The 19,073-nt window shown below is 37.5% G+C and overlaps 1 protein-coding gene across 1 annotated transcript in view; it reads left to right on the plus strand.

The window, feature by feature from the left end:
- The window catches only part of LOC122816734 (mesothelin-like), a 464,103-nt gene that overhangs the window by 255,694 nt on the left and 189,336 nt on the right, over positions 1–19,073 (plus strand). The window contains exon 12 of the mRNA XM_044089728.1: positions 15,746–15,863. Within this exon, the coding sequence (XP_043945663.1) occupies positions 15,746–15,863 (118 nt within the window). The remainder of the gene's footprint in view (positions 1–15,745; positions 15,864–19,073) is intronic.

A 19,073-nucleotide genomic window follows, 5' to 3' on the forward strand; every position in this document is an offset into this window, starting at 1 on the left:
TACTTTTTTTTGGTCTATAGATTTCAACCAAGTTTTTATCTTTAGAGCGCATAAGATGATTTGGGAGATAGTGAAGAAGTACTGAGGAGACAGAAGGGGAGACAAAGATTATATTGCATTTTATGGGTAAGAAGAAGCTGTAGACAGGCTAGTTAATGTGAGAGTTCTAACCAGCTGAGAGCATGCAGTGCAGAGCAATGATGACCTTTATGTAGAAGGTTAGCTGCCAATTTCACTATCTCATTATGGCATTGATATAGTTGTGATTTAAGATAGATCTGAATGTTAGTCAAAATAGGTGAGTTACACAGGAGAGAGGATAAAAGATAATTGTTGTGGTGCTAGGGTGAGTCTACTAGAAGGAATAAGGAATTATTTTTGCTTTTTACAGCAGTCCTAGCTTTTGATGATTTATTATTGTACATTTTGTAAGTGAAGATCAAATTTTTAAGTTGTCATATATGATGACTCCAAGCAATTTGGAATGGGTAATTAATTCAACAATTTTATTGATTAAAGATGTAATGTGGAAGATACTTTTAGCATTGGCATGGGACTTTGTAAAATAGTAGTAGTTTAGTCTTTCTGGGATTAAGTAAAAGTTGGTTTTGATGTAGCCACATTTGAAATGAGTTAAATGTGTTCTGTGTTATAGATTCTAGTTGTAGTTGGCTGTGAGACGATCAGTTGAGAGCTGAGTCATCTGCATACTGAATAAGGCTTGCTGAAAGGAAGTATGCAGGTTATTGATGAAATGTTAAAGAGGAGTGCACTAAGATTGGAGATTTGAGGATCACCTGTTTTAACTAGGAGATAAGGAGACCAAGAAGGAAGCCATTTGACAGATTTATGTCTTTCAGAAAGGTAGTTAGAGAACCATAGAAGAGTTGGCTTGAAAAGGCCCAAGGATGACATTTGAGTCAGAAGTTTCTCATGTGACACTGTGTCAAAGGTTTTTGAGAGATGTAGAAAAACAGAAGATAGAAACTTTCCTTGGTCTCTAGCCTTATTAATGGTGTTGGAAAGTTGAGGAGAGCTGTAGTGGTGCTGTGGCCTGGTTGGAAACCATGTTATGTTGGGATTAGGAGATCATTTTGCAAGAGGTACTGAAGGAGTTATTTATGAACACACTTTTACAAGATCTTAGAAGAGGGGTCCAGGCAAGAGTGCAATTGGCCTAAAGTTAGAGACTCCTGAGCAGGTGAGTGATGAAGATTTTTTTCTACAGAGCAGGGACATGGGAGTCTTGAATAGATCTGTTTATGAGAATTGAAACTGTGTATGCTATAGAGTCAGCAGCGAGCTTAAGGTACTCAGCAGGGAGATCATCAGCAGAAGGAGAACAGGGTTTAAGTTTCTTTAGTAAATGTTTAACATATGATGTGGAGACAGGTTGTAGATTGAAGGTGTAGATGTCAGGACTAGCAGAGATTTGAGATAGATTAAATGGTTGGGGACAGCTGGACATAAAAGAGGCTAATATGTTAATAAAGAACGTATTACATTTGATGCCTGTCTCTAAGGGGGATAAGTCCAGATAAGGGTTTGGTGAGGAAGGAGAGCCAAGTTGAAAAATGTTCTTAATTGAGCTCCAGAATTTCTATGGATATTTTTATAATTAACTTGTGGGTCAGAGTAATATTTTTTTAGTCTATGTGAATTTGTTTCTTGGTGAGGTTGTGCAAATGCTTCTATAGTGTAAGGTTTGAGGGGTTTTATCTTTGTGCTATTGTTTTCATGCTTTGTCATGTTTTAGAATGAGAGGCTGTCAAGGGTATATTCATGAATATACTGTTGAATTTTTTGACAGCTTGTTCAGGGGTATGGGTTTGAGTGGAGACCAATTGACAGATTTTAGTAGATTATTGAGTATATCAGAATGAAAATTAAAAAGTTTTTGTAAAGTTCTGTACTGATGTTTTTTTAGCTGGTGGGTGATTTTAGGGTGATGGTCACTAAAGGAATTAGGTAGAAACCCTGAGATATCATACTTGCTGGGTTCAGAAACAAGTATCCAGTCAAGAATAGAATGTTTATGATTTGCTTTGTTGCATTGGGTAGGGGAAGAGATCAGCTGTTTGAAGCCATACAAGTTAAGACTAGTAGCTAGGGAGACACAGATAACCAGTCACTGTTAATGTCTCCTAAGATAATGATCTCTGTAGTAATATTTGTAGTTATCCAGCAAAGAATTTCTTCTTATAAGCTAAATTATCTGGTGGTATGTGGAGGGCAACTAAACAAAGTTTTTTATGTTTATTAACTTTGAGAAGAGAGATAAGAAGTTCAGCATTTTGGAAAGTTAGTATGTTAGTTCCGAGGGCGGCCACGGTGGTGCAGTGGTTAGCATTGCCTCTTCACACCAAGAGGTTCTCTGGTTTGATCCTTGGCTGTAGTTGCATGGGTTTCCTGCGGGTGCTCCGGTTTCCTCCCACATCCGAAAGACATGGTGTAGGTGGATTGGACACTCTAAATTGGCCCTAGGCATGAGTGTGTGTGCCTTCTGTAGAAGGTTGGGCACCGGGCTGGCCACTGAACACCAGCAAAATCCACTGCCAATCATGAGTGAACAGGTGATCTACTGTGATGACCCCTAACCGGGAAAAGCCGAAAGAAGAAGAAGCATGTCAGTTCTGAGGGGTGAGAAACTTGTACCATTATTATGTACAATTGCAATGCCGCTTCCGTTTTTTGGCCTAGTGTGTCACACTTGATTATATTGTAGTCAGGAGATAGAATTTTAGAGTCTTTCATATGAGGTTTCAGTCATTTTTTGATAATGACAGTGCTATCTGGTGAGTATTGAAGAAACCATCCTTATCTCATTACATCTGAATGATGCCTTATGGTGCATCTGCAGTTTACTCCTATTTATTCTTCTAGGCGTCAAATATTGCTTGTTCATGTTTGTATTAACTCCAAAACCATACTATGTAGAAAGTTTTGAAAGATTTTGTCTTAAAGCTTACACAATGCAAACTCAACTGCATTAATATTTCACCTCTGTTTAGTGCAGGTAAAAAGATATTAACTGTTGTTTTTATGATATTAATTTATATAGATATTTTATATAGATAATTTATATAGATATATGTTTCTCATTTTTCTAAAGATCTCAAAACCCAAGTAACATAGAGAGGACTCCTTAGTCCCATATAAAAGCTCTAGGCTAGCTGAATAAAATACTGCTGACAGTAGGTATGTAACTTGAGTGGTTGCTGAGATATTGTAAGTTGTTTAAAAATATTACAATCGTAATTGTTACTGTGTTTACTGTGACTTATACAATTCAGTTTAAGACCTAGAACCTAAAGAATACTACCACTATAAAAAGAGTTTGTGCTGAAGGGTTTCCCATTCATACTTCTGTCATAACCCCTATGGTTTCCAGAGATATGAACATTTGTTTGAAATGTGAGGATATAATTTGATTCTGTTAAAAGGCTTAGGCTCCCCCCATTGGATGTTATAGTGTGAATTTCCTGAGCTCCATTAGAATGAATGAGTTATAGGTCTGTAATTTTGTTTAGAATGCTACAAATATTAGTTGAAGTAAGGGAAAGCTTTGTGAGTAAGAGGTTAGAGGAAGAGTATGGCGGAATGGATGAGGCTGAGGGGCTGGGGTTGGTATGGGTACCACCACAAAGAATGATTTTAGAGAAGACAGTATTAAGATTAGCTAGTTTATTTATAAAGTATATGGATTTATTCCAGTTTATGTCAAAGTGAACTGAATGCTTTGTATATGAAAAAGTGAATAGGCTGGACATTAAATAAATTTGAGGAAATTATGCAGGAGCGTTTAGCCTGAGTGTAGGTAGGGTGGCTGGTAGAGTGTGAATAAATTATGAGAATACCATGGTAGCTAGTAAGATGACATAAAATGAGTAGTAGAGACAGGAAGATTCAAAAGGATAACATGGTAGACAGAGATAACTAAAATGTGGCTAAGTGGAGATTATAGCTGAATGAAAATAAAAAGATGTTAAAGGAGAAAAGACGAAGATAGGGGGAAAATAGGTGAAAGTAGGAATGGCTTGATGGAGATTCCAGGCATGGTGGTCCCTTTTTATGGAGATGGAGAGGTTAGGATTTAATAAAGCACAGTCATTTAGATAAATGTAGACTATACAGTGGTTTGGTAGGGTGAAATTGGTGAACTAATGATAGTATTAGCAGAATGATTAAGTGGGTGATGTGTATAACAAAAAGTTCATGGGTATTATGCTTTCTGTCAATATTAAAATCAATACACTCCAGATATCCTAGTAATTACCGAAACTTGGCTAAAACCCCATATCCAAGATTCTGAAATCATTCCCGCAAGCTATAATAATATTAGAAAAGACAGAGCCAACAAAAGGCTGGTGGGTAGCCTTAATGTATCCCAACACAATCACAATCTCACCTTTCCTTAACAAAATACCAACTTTGAACAATGCTGAAATTCTAATTGGAACCCTATAAATTAACAAACAAAAAAAAAAACAAAAAAACAAATATATATTATTGGTCTGTATATAGCCCCCTTACAAATCATCTAAACTATGGAAGATATCCTCTCTCAGTTACGAGACTATAATTATGGGAGACATCAACATTAACTGGCAGGTTCTGATAACTGACTCCCCTACTAACAGCATATACTTATATGGTTATACCCAATCCATTACCAATGACACCCATATGCATAATAGCAATACCCTAGGTGCAACTTTGGATTGGATACTTGTTTCTAATCCAGACAAATACCCTGCTCACCACACTACACCCAGTACTCTTAGTGACCACTTACCTGTATTCACATATAGATCCACACCTCAAATTACAAGAACCCACACTTACAGAACTACCAGAAACTGACCAGCAACAGTTTAATGACGTCCTGAAACACAATAACTGGAACCCACTTAAACAACAAGCCATTACTACATCTTTTTTCCTTAAACCCGTCCCTACCTCCCTCATTCAAAAACTACTTCAAAAACTAAAACCATGCTCCCTCTCCTCTGACAACCTTCTTCCTGAATACTTAAAACTTGCTGCAAATGCCATTGCATACCCTGTCAGTATACTCATAAATTGCTCCATAGCAGAGCCCACTGTCCCTAACCTCTGTAGAAAATCTATCATCACCCTTTACATAAAAGAGGCCACTCCATTGAGCTATCCAATTATCGACCAATCTCCATCCTCTCTCCACTTTCCAGACTCATAGAAAAATGTATGCATAAGCAACTGCTGCACCACCTCATCCAAAACAAACTATTTACACATACCCAGCATGGCGTTTGCCCATCACACAGCACCACCATTGCCCTAATCTCCTTCATAGACACAGTATCCAAATCCATTGACTCTGGTAATATCACCTCTGCTTTACTACTAGACTTATCAAAGGCACTTGACACAGTGTCCCACAACAAACTTATTTATCAGCTATCCATTGTCAGCTGTACCCCACCATCCCTCCAATGATTTGCAAGCTATCTAACCAATCACGAGCAATGTGTCGAATAGCAAAATGAATTATCCCATTATCAAACCAACTCAGTTGGAGTACCACAAGGGTCCATACATGGACCTTTACTCTTCAATGTTTTCAACAACAAGCTCCACACCTCATCTCCCCTCAGTTCTGTTATCTAATACACAGAGGACACTACCATAATTTCCTCCTCTAATAACCTACAACATCTCCAGCAACTCACCCAAGCCTTCTTCACTGTAATAGAGACATGGCTGAGAGAAGCTCAGCTACTTCTAAACCCTAAAAAAAACAAAACTCCTGCTCTTCTCTACACAACCTATTTCATCCACCTTTAAAATATTCTCACATGATAACACAGAAATTGAAACAGTACCCACAGTAAAACTACTAGGCATAACCATTGACAACAAAATAAATTTCGAACAGCACATCTGGAATAGCATTAAAAAACACACACATTGAACTAAGAACACTCTATAGACAAAAAAACCTTGGATAGACCTTTCATAAAAAACCTTGCCAACACCTATTTGCTTCTCTCTCTCTTATATACAGCTCCCCCATACTGCTCTTAAAAACAAACTCCAGTCCTGATACCATATAATAGCCAAATTTGCCACAGGTTACCCCGGCCGTTCCCACCACTGCCTAGCTCTGAAAGAACTAAATTGGCTTGAACTCCCAAAACACCTAAAGCTAGTATAGTTGTTTTTGTTTTTATGTTCTGCACATAAAATGATATGTACACCTGACAGATGCCCAGCCCTCAAATCTGTCCTAAAACCCTACATACCTACAAGAATCTTCTGCTGTTAAAACAAACAACTCATAACCATCTATATCCCAAACAAACGAGTCTGACAGTTGCTATACTCTCACACTACCACCAAGCTCTGGAACTCTCTGCCATCTAACATTACTACCATTAAGAGCTTTAACAGCTTCAAACATACCCTAAAAAAACATTTTCTAAGTAATCAGACCTGCCCTTGCTCTTTCCCCAACAGGTGAACTCCTTTTACTCCCCAACAGCTTTCTTTTCTATCCCTAAAACTTGAAGTTCACCCATTAACCACTAACATATTTGACTAAAAGACCTTACTTATTTCTACACCCTTTCTTTCCCATCCTTCAGTACTATTCTTCTAAGCATCTACTTACTTTAATATTTTTACATATTTCTACACCCTCACCTTCCCACCATACTCTATCTGTCTAAACATCTTCTTGCTTCCAGTTATCTGACCCTCTGCCTGAACCTCTCTTTTTACCTTAATCCTACGTGTGTGTGTGTGTGTGTGTGTGTGTGTGTGTGTGTGTGTGTGTGTGTGTGTGTGTGTGTGTGTGTGTGTGTGTGTATATATATATATATATATATATATATATATATATATATATATATATATATATATATATATATATGGGTCTGGTTCATTTCGCCAAAAGTACATTTCACTGAATGTTATTTCAGCAAGACCAAATCATCGAAAGCACAAATTGCTGAAAACTCATTTTGCCGCATTTCATTTCACTGAAAATTATAACTGTTAGGTAAAGACTGTATTTTCGTAATGTATGCTGAATTATTTTTATTTTGTTTCCTATGAACCATTATTACTACAATATAAGCTTATGTCTGTTTTTTTTTTTTTTATTTTATTTGCAACTATCTATATGTAAGTTGGATTCAGATCTTTCTGTCTTGGACCTCTGTTGAAAAGGAGCTTTCATATTAGTTGGACTGTGTCAGTTAACAATTAAGAATAAATTAATAAATACATAAAATGTTGCACAGCAAACAGGGCTGAGCAACATGCTACCACTGCCAAGATGCAAATCCCCAGTAACACCTCCACTGCACAACAGGGAAATTCAGGTTCAGGTTAATAAGTTATGAGACATTTCTCTGCAAGCACAATTAGTTAGGGTCACAAGCCTGAAATGCAGTTCTGCTGCAGAGACACATGGCTGCAACAAATTCATTGTGGACACAAGCATGTAAACTGTGCCTACAGCTGAAATAACTAGGCACAGGGTGAAATAATGTCCATGCCTGCCCCCAGCAAACCAAGAACAGCAGGCTGTATTTCAGGAACCCACAGCAAGATGCCTGATGTACATATCAGTGCCACAGAAATGCAGTGTCCAATGAGCAAAGCCTTTACTAATGTGTCAGGGGAAGTCATGGATTTTGTGTTTGGTGTACAGTACATGATTATATATCTACAACTTGTATAACAGTACAAACACAGGGGAAAAAATCCTGTGCATTGCTACAGTCAGGTTTATGTGTTTGGTGTGATGCTTCTCAGACCCAATGGCTCTCCTATTATCAATAACAGGTATTTCCCTGAGTAGGGATTTTCTTTGCACAGCTATTACATGTATTCCTGCTACAACATGATAAGACATTTAGTGAGATATACAGTAAGCTGCTCTAGAAACATTTTCAGTCACTGGTGACAGACCTCCTCTTGATTACTCATCTGTGCCAGATCCAAATTGGACAGGTCACTCAGTCTCTAGTCACTGCCCTACACCTGATTATTCCAGCTGTGGGCATGGTGCTGCAAGCGTCTGTGCGCCCACAGTGAATTGTGTGCTTTCAAATTAACCAGTGCATCAGGTCCCAGTTGGTTGAGGTGTTCCTACCTCACCTCCCCCTGAAAGGCTTGTAAAAGCATAAGTACTGAAGACTTTCCCCACCACGGAACTTGTTTTAATAAGGTCAATATCCACTTAAATATCTTGCCACCTGTAAACCTAACAAACTGGGTCCAAAAAAGCACTGGTGAATGTCCCCATAGCTCCCGCTTGTAATTCTGTTTATACTGATAGACATTAGGTTGGAAGGGTTAGACTTTCCTGTAGCCTTCTTTCCAAGATAAAAACAGCATGCTTTCTACTGTTCAACAGACGAGTGCAGTGTGCTCTGCACCTCCAAACAGTGCATTTCTCAATAAATTAAGTGAAACAAGTGTGCTACAAAAGGGAATTGGAAAACGGGCTCTCTGCATTGTAAATTGAGAAGCAGACAGGGAACTGTGTAGTTTGTAACAGTAGGGCCTAGGAACAGAGTATTGGGCATATAAAAAGAAACAAAAAGGTGTGCTTGTAACTCATACCTGCACATGCTGCCTTTAGGCATCTGCTTTACTGATTTAGTCCGGTTCAGCCCTTCACCTCCCCCCTCTCAAGTAATTAGAGGTTACATAATCACCTACCTGACCAGCCATTTTCAAATTAATCAGTGCATCAGGTCCCAGTCGGTTGAGGTATCTTCATATACTTATGTATTTAATTCTTGCTTCTTTATCTGAGCTCAATGTACTAACTGTTTACTGCATTTATTCGCAAACTGAAACCTTGATGAATTAAGGCATGTTTAGTGGTACTGGCTGCTACAAATTACTTGCAAACTGCTGTTGATATTGTATCCATTTATTGTCGTTTGCATTGACTTAGTGGTCTGTCCTGGGTAGTGTAGCACTGATAAGGGACAGAAATAATGAACAAGTGGTGTAGCATTGATAAGAGACAGAAATAATGAATATTAACTGAGTCCTTAAGGCAGATATATAGGATGGTGTGCTGCTTTTTGTTAATACTAAAAGGTGCACGTGGACTTGTTTGATAATCATGTATACTGAATGTTTGAATGATTAACTCTGTTCTTGGTATAGTACTAATAATCATATTCCCCTCTCTAGGTGTTCCTACCTCACCTCCCACTGAAAGGCTTGTAAAAGCATAAATACGGAAGACTTTCCCCACCGCGGAACTTGTTTTAATAAGGTCAATATCCACTTAAATACCTTGCCACCTGTAAACTTAACAAACCGGTTCCAAAAAAGCACTGGTGAATGTCCCCATAACTCCCACTTGTAATTCTGTTTATGCTGATAAGCATCAGGTTGGAAGGGTTAGACTTTCCTGTAGCTGTCTATCTTCCCCAATTAAGGTAAAAACAACATGCTTTCTACTGTTCAACAGGGGAGCATAGTGTACTGTGCACCTCCAAACAGTGCATTTCTCAATAAACTAAGTGAACCAAGTGTGCTACAAAAGAGAATTAGAAAATGGGCTCTGTGCATTGTAAATTGAGAAGCAGGCAGGGAACTGTGTAGTTTTTAACAATAGGGCCTAGGAACAGAGTATTTGGCATATAAAAAGAAACAAAAAAGTGTGCTTGTAACTCATACCTGCACATCTTGCCTCTAGGCATCTGCTTTACTGGTTTAGCCCCACTCCACTCGCTTCGCTCGCTCCACGCCTCACCCTACCCCCATATCCCACCCACTCCCGATAGTACTACTTTTATGGTACCACTGGCACACCCCCTTAATTAGCTAACCAACTACATGTGCTCCTAGAACCCAGCGATCTCCTACCACAATAATACACCCTCTATCCACCCCACTATCCTTATTAACCCACCCATAGCTATTCTATTCTCTCTAATCTTTTATCCACCACATACACTCAATATAGACCCTACCCTAGTAATTTACTATGACCACAGCTAAAACACTAATGCTGCTACCCTTAGTACCCCTGCTATTCATTCCTTATCACCTAAGCCCCTATGAATATGTACAGCATCTTGAAATCCAATACCCAAACTCTCAAACAGACACTAACCCAGTATTTAATAAGTTTATCCACCACATAACTACCCCCTCTCCTAATTCCTCACCCCCGAATTACCATCACCCAACTAAATACTGCTACATTAGCTTAAAAAGCAAAAGCTACGAAAAAATCATAAACAAATTTTTAAGACTCATAAGCGACTTAAAAAATAATCTTATGAAGGATGAAGACATCCACTCCAACCCTGGTCCATCCATAACAGTAGACCCAAGCACACCATCTAACAACCCAATGTGTGCTACCTAACTTCCAAACTCATTTCTGGTCTGTCACCTCAACATCAGAAGCCTAAACAACAAGATCCATAGCCTGCATGCACTCTTAGCTGTTCATCCCCTGATATCCTCTGCCTCACAGAAACCTGGCTAAAACCAATAACCAAAGAAAATGAAATAACCCCCCTCCACAGTACAACATCCTTAGACTGGACCGGATCTCCAGGAAAGGTGGCGGGGTAGCTGTACTATACAAGTCTACCCTAACAATAACAATTGACACACAACATCCACCCCAATTTGGCAATGCAGAAATTCTCATCACCAAACTAATAATAAACAAAAATAAATGCAAATACAATCTCTGCATTTATATTCCACCCGACAAGAATGATAGTACTCTAGAAAATATATTACATTGGCTAGCTTCTAACTATCCCCAGGAAACCATTGTCTTGGGGGACTTTAACATTGATTGGAACGCCTGTTCCTCTGAAACTCCCTCCACCCATTTAAGCCTCCATGGGTTTACTCAGATCATTGCCACCCCCACCAGATTTATCAAAAATAGTCAAAGATAGCATCCTTGATTGGATACTTATTAACAGCCATCCCCAAAAGTACAAGTCAGGTACGCTAAGTGATCACTGCCTTACCTATATTAGTAGGCTCAAAGCCGACATTCCCAACCAGCCCACCTACAAAACTATAAGAAACGTCAGGAACTTTAACCTTGACAACTTCCAAAAAGAACTTAAAGCATGTAATTAGAATGTCTTGAAATGACTCCCATTACAAGAAGCAGTCGAGTACTTCAATATCAGATTTCTGGTTATCCTTAACTACCATGCTCCTACCTGTACCATCCATGTAAAAGCCACAGTTGCACTGTGGCTATCTAAAGAAACAAAAAACAAAATTAAGCTAAGAAACAATGCCTGGGCCAGGTGCCATGTTACCAAAGCCCATATGGACCAAGTAAGATACCGGCAGCTAAGGAACCAGACCAAAAAAATCTGTCATTCTAGACAAAACAAAATCACTATACCCTCCTACAACAAAAATATCAGCTAAAACCTCAAAAGTTCTGGGCCGGTATTAGAAATCTTCTCCACCCAGGACATTCCACCACTCCTACCCCATCAATTGCCCTTGATAAATCCCTTGTTAAAATTGCAAACAGCTTCAACTCCTTCTTTACTGAAACTATCCAGTCTCTAGCTACCCATCTCACTCCATCGGAAACAAACACCAGCTCTGGCACATCTAGCCCTGATCCAACCAGCACCCAACCCACCTTTACCTTTCAAACCATACCTACCAACCTGATCCGGACCTTACTCAAAAAGCTAAAACCTAGTACACTAGCTGCCGACCACCTCCCAGCTGAATATCTTCAAAAAGTAGCTGATGCCATAGCACTTCCCATTTCTATTCTGATCGACAGATCCATTTTAGAAGGATCCATCCCAGCAATATGGAAAATATAGAAATAAAGTCCTCAACTCTGGATGAAGTAACCAGCGATAATAAAGAAGAAGCAATAAGTAAAATAAAACTCGCTGGATACACACGGCACTTAACTCTTTATTTTGAAAAAAATGTGAGCACTTTGACAGAGTCCTCTCTGCTTCATCAGACAAACTATAGCAGTTAAAACTTCATTTAAATAGTGATGCATCATGGTGTCAACCAATCAATTCCATGTTAAAATCAATACACCAAATAATAATACTTAAGGTATAAAAAAAAAAATATATATATATATATATATATATATATATATATATATATATATATATATATATATATATATATATATATATATATATATATATATAAATATATATAAAAACACATATAAAAATCACATAGAGGCTGTATAGAATGTGGGGTACATTTCTAAAATTTTCTAGTTACAATATTAAAGGCTATATAAAAAAGCATAAAAATACTAAATAACTAGAGCATCAGTGCTTCAAGGCTCTGTTTCTAAGAAATGGTTTTAAAGAAACCTTGGAGTTTAGGCCATGAATATGGAAAATATCACATGTTATACCTCTCCATAAAAGAGGAACTTCCACAGAATTATCTAACTTTAGACCTGTAGCCATTCTTTCAACACTAGCTAAAATCATGGAAAGATTCATACATAAACAAATCATGTACTTTCTTATTCAAAATGGAAAGCTCGCCAACTCTCAGCACAGCTTTAGGCCATTCCACTGTACCACCACAGCTCTTCTATCTTTCTCTAATGTCATCAGTCTTCGTCGTAACAACAACAAACTGTCTTCAGCACTCTTCCTAGATCTCTCAAAAGCTTTTGATATGGTCAACCATCAGCTACTGCTCAATACTTTACAAACCATTGGTTTAGACCAACACACAATACAATGGTTTCACTCCTATCTAAACGGTAGACAGCAGGCTGTCTTATGGCAGAGCAAGCTGTCATCCCAACTTCCTCTAACCCTAGGTGTCCCACAAGGGTCCATACTAGGCCCCCTTCTTTTCTCTATCTTTATCAATGATCTGCACACCACCATCCCAGGAGCCACCTGCATCCAATATGCAGATGACACAATGCTAATATGCTCCACCTCCTGTCTTACACAACTTCTAACCCTCACCCAGACCACTTTCAACATGGTAGAAACATGGCTAGCTAATCGCCGCCTGCTTCTAAATCCTAACAAAACCAAGCTACTACATTTCTCCCCTAACCGTAGAATTCCTCCTCCTTCCTTCAACATCAAATCTAGCAATGACACCATTATCTCCCCTGATGACCATACAAAGCTTCTAGATGTAATAATAGACAATAACCTTAAATTTGATAAACATGTCAATCACACTATTAAGTCCTTCAACAAAAATCTTGGCTCCCTGTACAGAGCCAAACCTTTCCTCACCCCCTAGCTAGCTAGCTATTGCAAGATCACACCTCCTCTCTACTCTTATGTATGCCTCCCCTGTACTCATCAACCTATCCAAAACCAATCTCAACAAATTATCAGGATATTACAGTCATATAGCCAGATTCGTTACAAGTATGGCTTTTAGGACCCACCATTGCCAGAGCCTCAAAGCACTGGGATGGCTAGAGTATCTGACTCTTCTACAGTTCAACCAGATTATAGTAGCGCATAAAATACTCCATCAACCTGATAACACCCCTGGCCTCAAAAATATTCTCACCCCTCCAGGCCATTATGCTCAGCTGATAAACTAATGATACTGACCCACAAATTCAACAACTCTGCAAGCGATGCTATATTTGCCAACTCAACTGGTAAAATCTGGAATCTACTCCCTGCTACCATTACCAAGGAAACCTCACTACCCTTATTTAAAAGAGAACTCAAAAAAATGCCTCACATCTCATTAGCTGTGCTCTTGTTCTAAACCTAACAACTTCACTAATACATGTCTTGCTACCCAACCTATGGTTTAGCCAAGTATCTATGTCTCATAGCATTTGAATGTCTAAGCATTGTGAATTATGAGATATGATTCTATTCTATGTTCACATTTTCTGATATGTCTTTGCCAATAAGATGTAAGTCTGCACATTGTGTATATTGATGTCTGCCTGTATTCTTTGTCTATATTTTTCTAAACATGTCTGTCTGAGTTTATCACTCAGTGATATATGTACTGTCTCTTTTATGGCATGTGGAGCTTTTTTCCCCTGGGCCTCCTCTGAAAATGGACATATATTCAGTCGGACTATCCCTGTCAACAAATGTAAAATAAAATAAATAAATAAAATAAATTGGCCGCAGTCATGTGTCTCTGCAGCACAACTGGAATTCAGCCATATATCCCCACAAATTATCCGCACAGTGAAATGTCTTGCAACCTATACTGACCCAAATCTTTATTAATATTTTTTCTTTACAATATGCATTTTTCTATCTGTTTTACTTTGTTAGATCTTATTCTGATACTTGGGATAATTATAGTCTTCTAAATAATGATAATAATACTCATTTGTTAACCAGGTAGGCCCACTGACCATACATTCCCTTTTCAGGGGCAAACCATGACCAATGTCTGGTTAAATAACTTACTCAAGGTTACACAGTAGGCAAATGATGTCTCAGAGAATCAAACCCTGAACCGCAGGAACTATAACTCATAGCCTTAACACTTTGTGGCAAATACTTATATAAAACAATGTTTATACAATTTTTTTGTCATTAATGTGGTAGTTGCTACAATATCTATCATTATAGGATTGTAGGAAATACAAGGCAATTGAGTCTTATGACCATTGACCTTACCAATGCCCACTTTCAAAGTGAATCATGCCTCTTGATGAGAGTGTGAGGCCATTAAAGCTAGTAGTGAAGTTCTGAAATTACAACTTTTTAGTAATCAGTTCTTTCTATCATACTCTTCTACCTGCTTTTATAAATTGGGAAGGATTTTTTTTTCACATATGCTATCTGTTTATCAATATCTGTTTATAGTTGTTCATTGACCACAGTTATTACATTTGACTTAAGAGTTTGAACCTGCTGGGAAGCCAAAAGGGAATGTTTGAGTATAGGACAGTTTTGGGAATGGAGCAATTTAAACGCTACTGTTGATAAAAGAACTTGGATGGGCATCTCATTGTTTTTGTATGAAAAAGCAATGGTAGTATATTCTGGGGCTATGGTAGTGAACTTAGTTATTTTATTGATAACTCTTTGGAGCAAGTAGCTATTCTCTAGACAGGAGTGCAGTTATATAAATGGCATATCCTGTTCTAACTATAAATATGTGTGTTGTCAATGACCCACAAGCTGGAGGAATAAGATGATTAAAGCTGGAGTAACCGTCTTTCAGTTGATTACCAACCTTGTCTGCTATAAATTTAGTATAGTGGCAATATGAGAGTCTTATATTCATTGGAACACATAGGTATTTGTGTTGCTGCACATGTTAAATCTCATTTTTTAAAGTTAAAAATAAATAGTCTTAATTATGCATTTATCCCAGATAGTTGTAAAAAACGCCATTGGTTAATTGATGCTGCATAGGAAATATTTCACTTCTGCTTAACTGTACTTCTTACTTCTCTTGCAAATACTTTTGATTAATTTTCACCAAATCCTTTACATGTGAGAGTTGCAAAGCTCAGGATGAGCATCTGCAGATAATATTTACTGTAGATAACCTATTATGGCCTTAGTTATGGGATTCTTTCACATACTTTCTAGAATATATAATATAACAAATGTTTACTCTGATTATGTTTTCATTTTTTTTTTATTTTTTGCTTCCTTCTGTTTTTGTTATGCTGACATATAATTTAAGAAACTGATGTGACATCAAATATTCATCAAGCAAAACAATCACTTTATTTATGTATTTATTTTTTGTTTATCCCTAGGATGATAAGAAAGCCTATATTCAATATGTTGTGACAAATTATGACAATGATGCAGTAAAAGGAAAACTGGCAACACTGATACAAAATATGCAACCAACTAGGAGTGCACGTGGTGCAGGTAAGTTGAGTTCACACTGCATGTACCGTCACTTCTGATAAAGCACTTCACTGGACATTGTTACCTGTTAGGAAGCACTTCTGATTGTACCTCTGTCTTATGGCCTGAGGCGAGATTACATGGCCTGAGATGAAATCTGAATGGCAGATATTAGTTAAGTTTAACAGAATCCTAGACCGTGTCAGTACCATTCAAAGTATTTGCACAGTTGTAGCACTTTTAAATTAGATCTAAGCATCTTATTCAATTTTCAGAAGCACTTGCAATGAAATATGGTCCATATCATACATGACAGAGTTAATGGGTAATTCATTCTATGAAAAGCTTAGAGACCTATTATGAAATAATACCATTTTAGGAGACAAGCTCCAGACCAGTTGCTACTGTTTATGTAAATTTTTCTGAATGTGTACATACAAATCAGGGTATTATTATCTAGGAATCCGACTTTCTAACTACACGTATGTACATATTACTTGATAAAAAGTTAGGAGTAATGTCTTGTTAAGAGTAACAGTGAAATGCACTCTCACATAGCAATAGTCATGTCTGTGCATCTCCATCAGTGGAGGAGGTGGTATTGAATGGAAGGAGATAGTTACAATAGTGCAGCAGAATATATTTACTAGCTTCTTATCTTCTGCTTGTTGCTGAGATATTAGTCCTTAATTCTATATTAATGCAGGCTTAACAATGGCTACCCCTGCAGTGCAAGAGAAGATAATTTGAAGAAGACTTTAAGTAACAGATGACATATATAAATATTTAGCAAATCAAATTCTTCTATAAAGCATGTACTGATCTTAACTCATCAAGTGAGTCAAATTCATCCATCATATACATTAATAAACTTGTTACTTTAGGGATTTTACTTCTCCTTACTGGCATTGCATTCATTTGTGGCTCTAAACAGCATTGAATTATGATGCTTTTAAATTTTATGTTATTTTGTTTTGTTATTCGCTATTATATTGCAGTCACTGTGTAATGAATTCATGTCACCTTTATTTGAACCATAGAAACTACAAGTTAAAATGTTGCCTGATTTCCTTCATATCTGAATCAGTCACTATCTCCCTTCTGTGCCTACCCCAATTTTCTAACTTACTCCAATTCATGAATTATGTATTAAGATAAGTATATATCACTTGTCTATATTAGAACTATTTCCAACCACTTCCACTTATTCTATACCTGCCGAATGCTTTTTTTATCTTGACTTCTTGTAAGCATATAATTTGAGCTCTACGTTTAATTTTTGTGCCCATAACTTCAGGCTTCCTGATGGATAACTACATACCTGTGAATATCTGTTATATACATTTTAGGTATAATATAGAACAGTCTGTGTTCATTATTCACATTCCCTTAGTAACATTTTGGGCCATCTTCCAAGTTAACCCAGTACTGATCAGATTTCAAAAGCTCATAGTGCCCTCTCATCTTTCTTCTCCTGTCAGCTGATTGGCTGAGCATATTCTGAAAGGGCAGTCTTCAGCTATCACAGAAAGTAAATGTTCAGTCTTTTTCTGCCGGCCAAAGAAGAAAGTCGTGTGATATGTGTGACACCCATGCACTGACCCAGCAATCAAGGAGCCTCAATCCTCACCACTGGCAACAGTGAGGGGCGTACACATTGGGAGGATTACAAGTAAACACAGTAAAGTACAATTTCCCTTAAGAGCACACAGAGATCACAATCAGTCTGGGGCTGGTTTCTCCCTCTTTCTCCAGATCCTCAATAAGACTCTCCACTGGCACAGCTATAGGGTTGAGATCTCAGCTGAGTGGCCAAGCCAAAAACCTCCAACACCATCTCTGTCTAACCAGTGCTACTTGTCCCTGCCCAAGTAGCTGGCACACACACACTTTGAGATTTGATTTATACACAAACACAAACACACACCTGGGAAAGGCTGACTCAGGTTTACTAGCTATGCCGTCTTCTGCCCAGACTATAAGGTAGTACCAGCTGCCACCAGCCACTACTTATCAACTACTTTTAAGGCCCTTACCAAAGAGTGCTCACTCTTACTGTGTAATGTTACTGTTAATCCAAATGGTAAGTGTGACCAAGACTTTCAAGGCTATTTAGAAGTGGTCTGTACAGTGCCACTAAGTACATATGCAAGTATTCTGAGAACTTAAATATGCCTTTGAAATGTCAGCCATAAATGTAGATTTAAATCTATTTAATAATAAATAATAAAAGAACAAGACAATACTGAAACAACACAGTAACTACAGAGTTCAGAATCACAGGAAATATCTTAAAACAACATTGCAGGACAGTCTCAGATGAATACAGAAAACATCTAAACTAATTTTTACTATATTCCTATCTATCTCTAAAAGATACTATCCCCTAAATAACTTACTTACAGACCAAGGCAAATGCAGATGAGTGGATGTTCTTGTTAGGTTCAAGACAAAGCACAAAGTGCCCAGTCTCTCTATCCGAGAGAGTTCTTAATTTAATATCACATATTACAGTTGGGTTAGCCTGGATGACATCACTTTTGTCACCTGCCTCCAGTTCCAGGGTTAACAGAAACTTAACAAAATTTAACATTTCTATGTGAAAAATACAGATCTCTCAGGTGTTTGCTCAGAATTGGAAGTCGCAAAAACAATTAAGCACTTTTACATTTGAAACCTAGTAACCTAGTAATTATTTCTGTTTCAAGACAATAGGAAAATCTCTAGCTCTAGACATTGTCTGCTTACTGAGAGATAACAGAGTCATAAAACATTTTACTTTTCAACTTATTTTCTTGAAGTTTTGCAAGTTAACTCTGTATGTTCCAGCTTCTACGATTAAAACATGCATTTGCACAGGTATATAGTTTATGTATATTTCTGTCCTTTTCCAGTAGGGTACACTGTGGTTACAGTCTTGAAGCTCAGTACATAACATACAGTTCAACACACATTGTAAGACAAGCATATACATCATATTAATATTCACAAATGACAAACAACTATCCACAAAATTCCAGATAGCTGAGCTGGCAGTGTCATAATATGATTCAGTTACTGCTCAGAACCCTTCTTTGCATTTTATTATTAGACTTACTATTATCTTTCTATGTTTTTGTTTATTTTAAAACTATTTATTTTATTATTTTATTTTTGTGAGTGTTTAAAGTAATTCCTGTGGGAGTTGCCATCAGTGTTTATTTGGTTCCTATGTTTGATAAAATATTTGTT

Source organism: Protopterus annectens, chromosome 12.part0 (assembly GCF_019279795.1).
Source record: "Protopterus annectens isolate FY-2018-M chromosome 12.part0, PAN1.0, whole genome shotgun sequence".
NCBI lineage: Eukaryota > Metazoa > Chordata > Ceratodontiformes > Protopteridae > Protopterus > Protopterus annectens.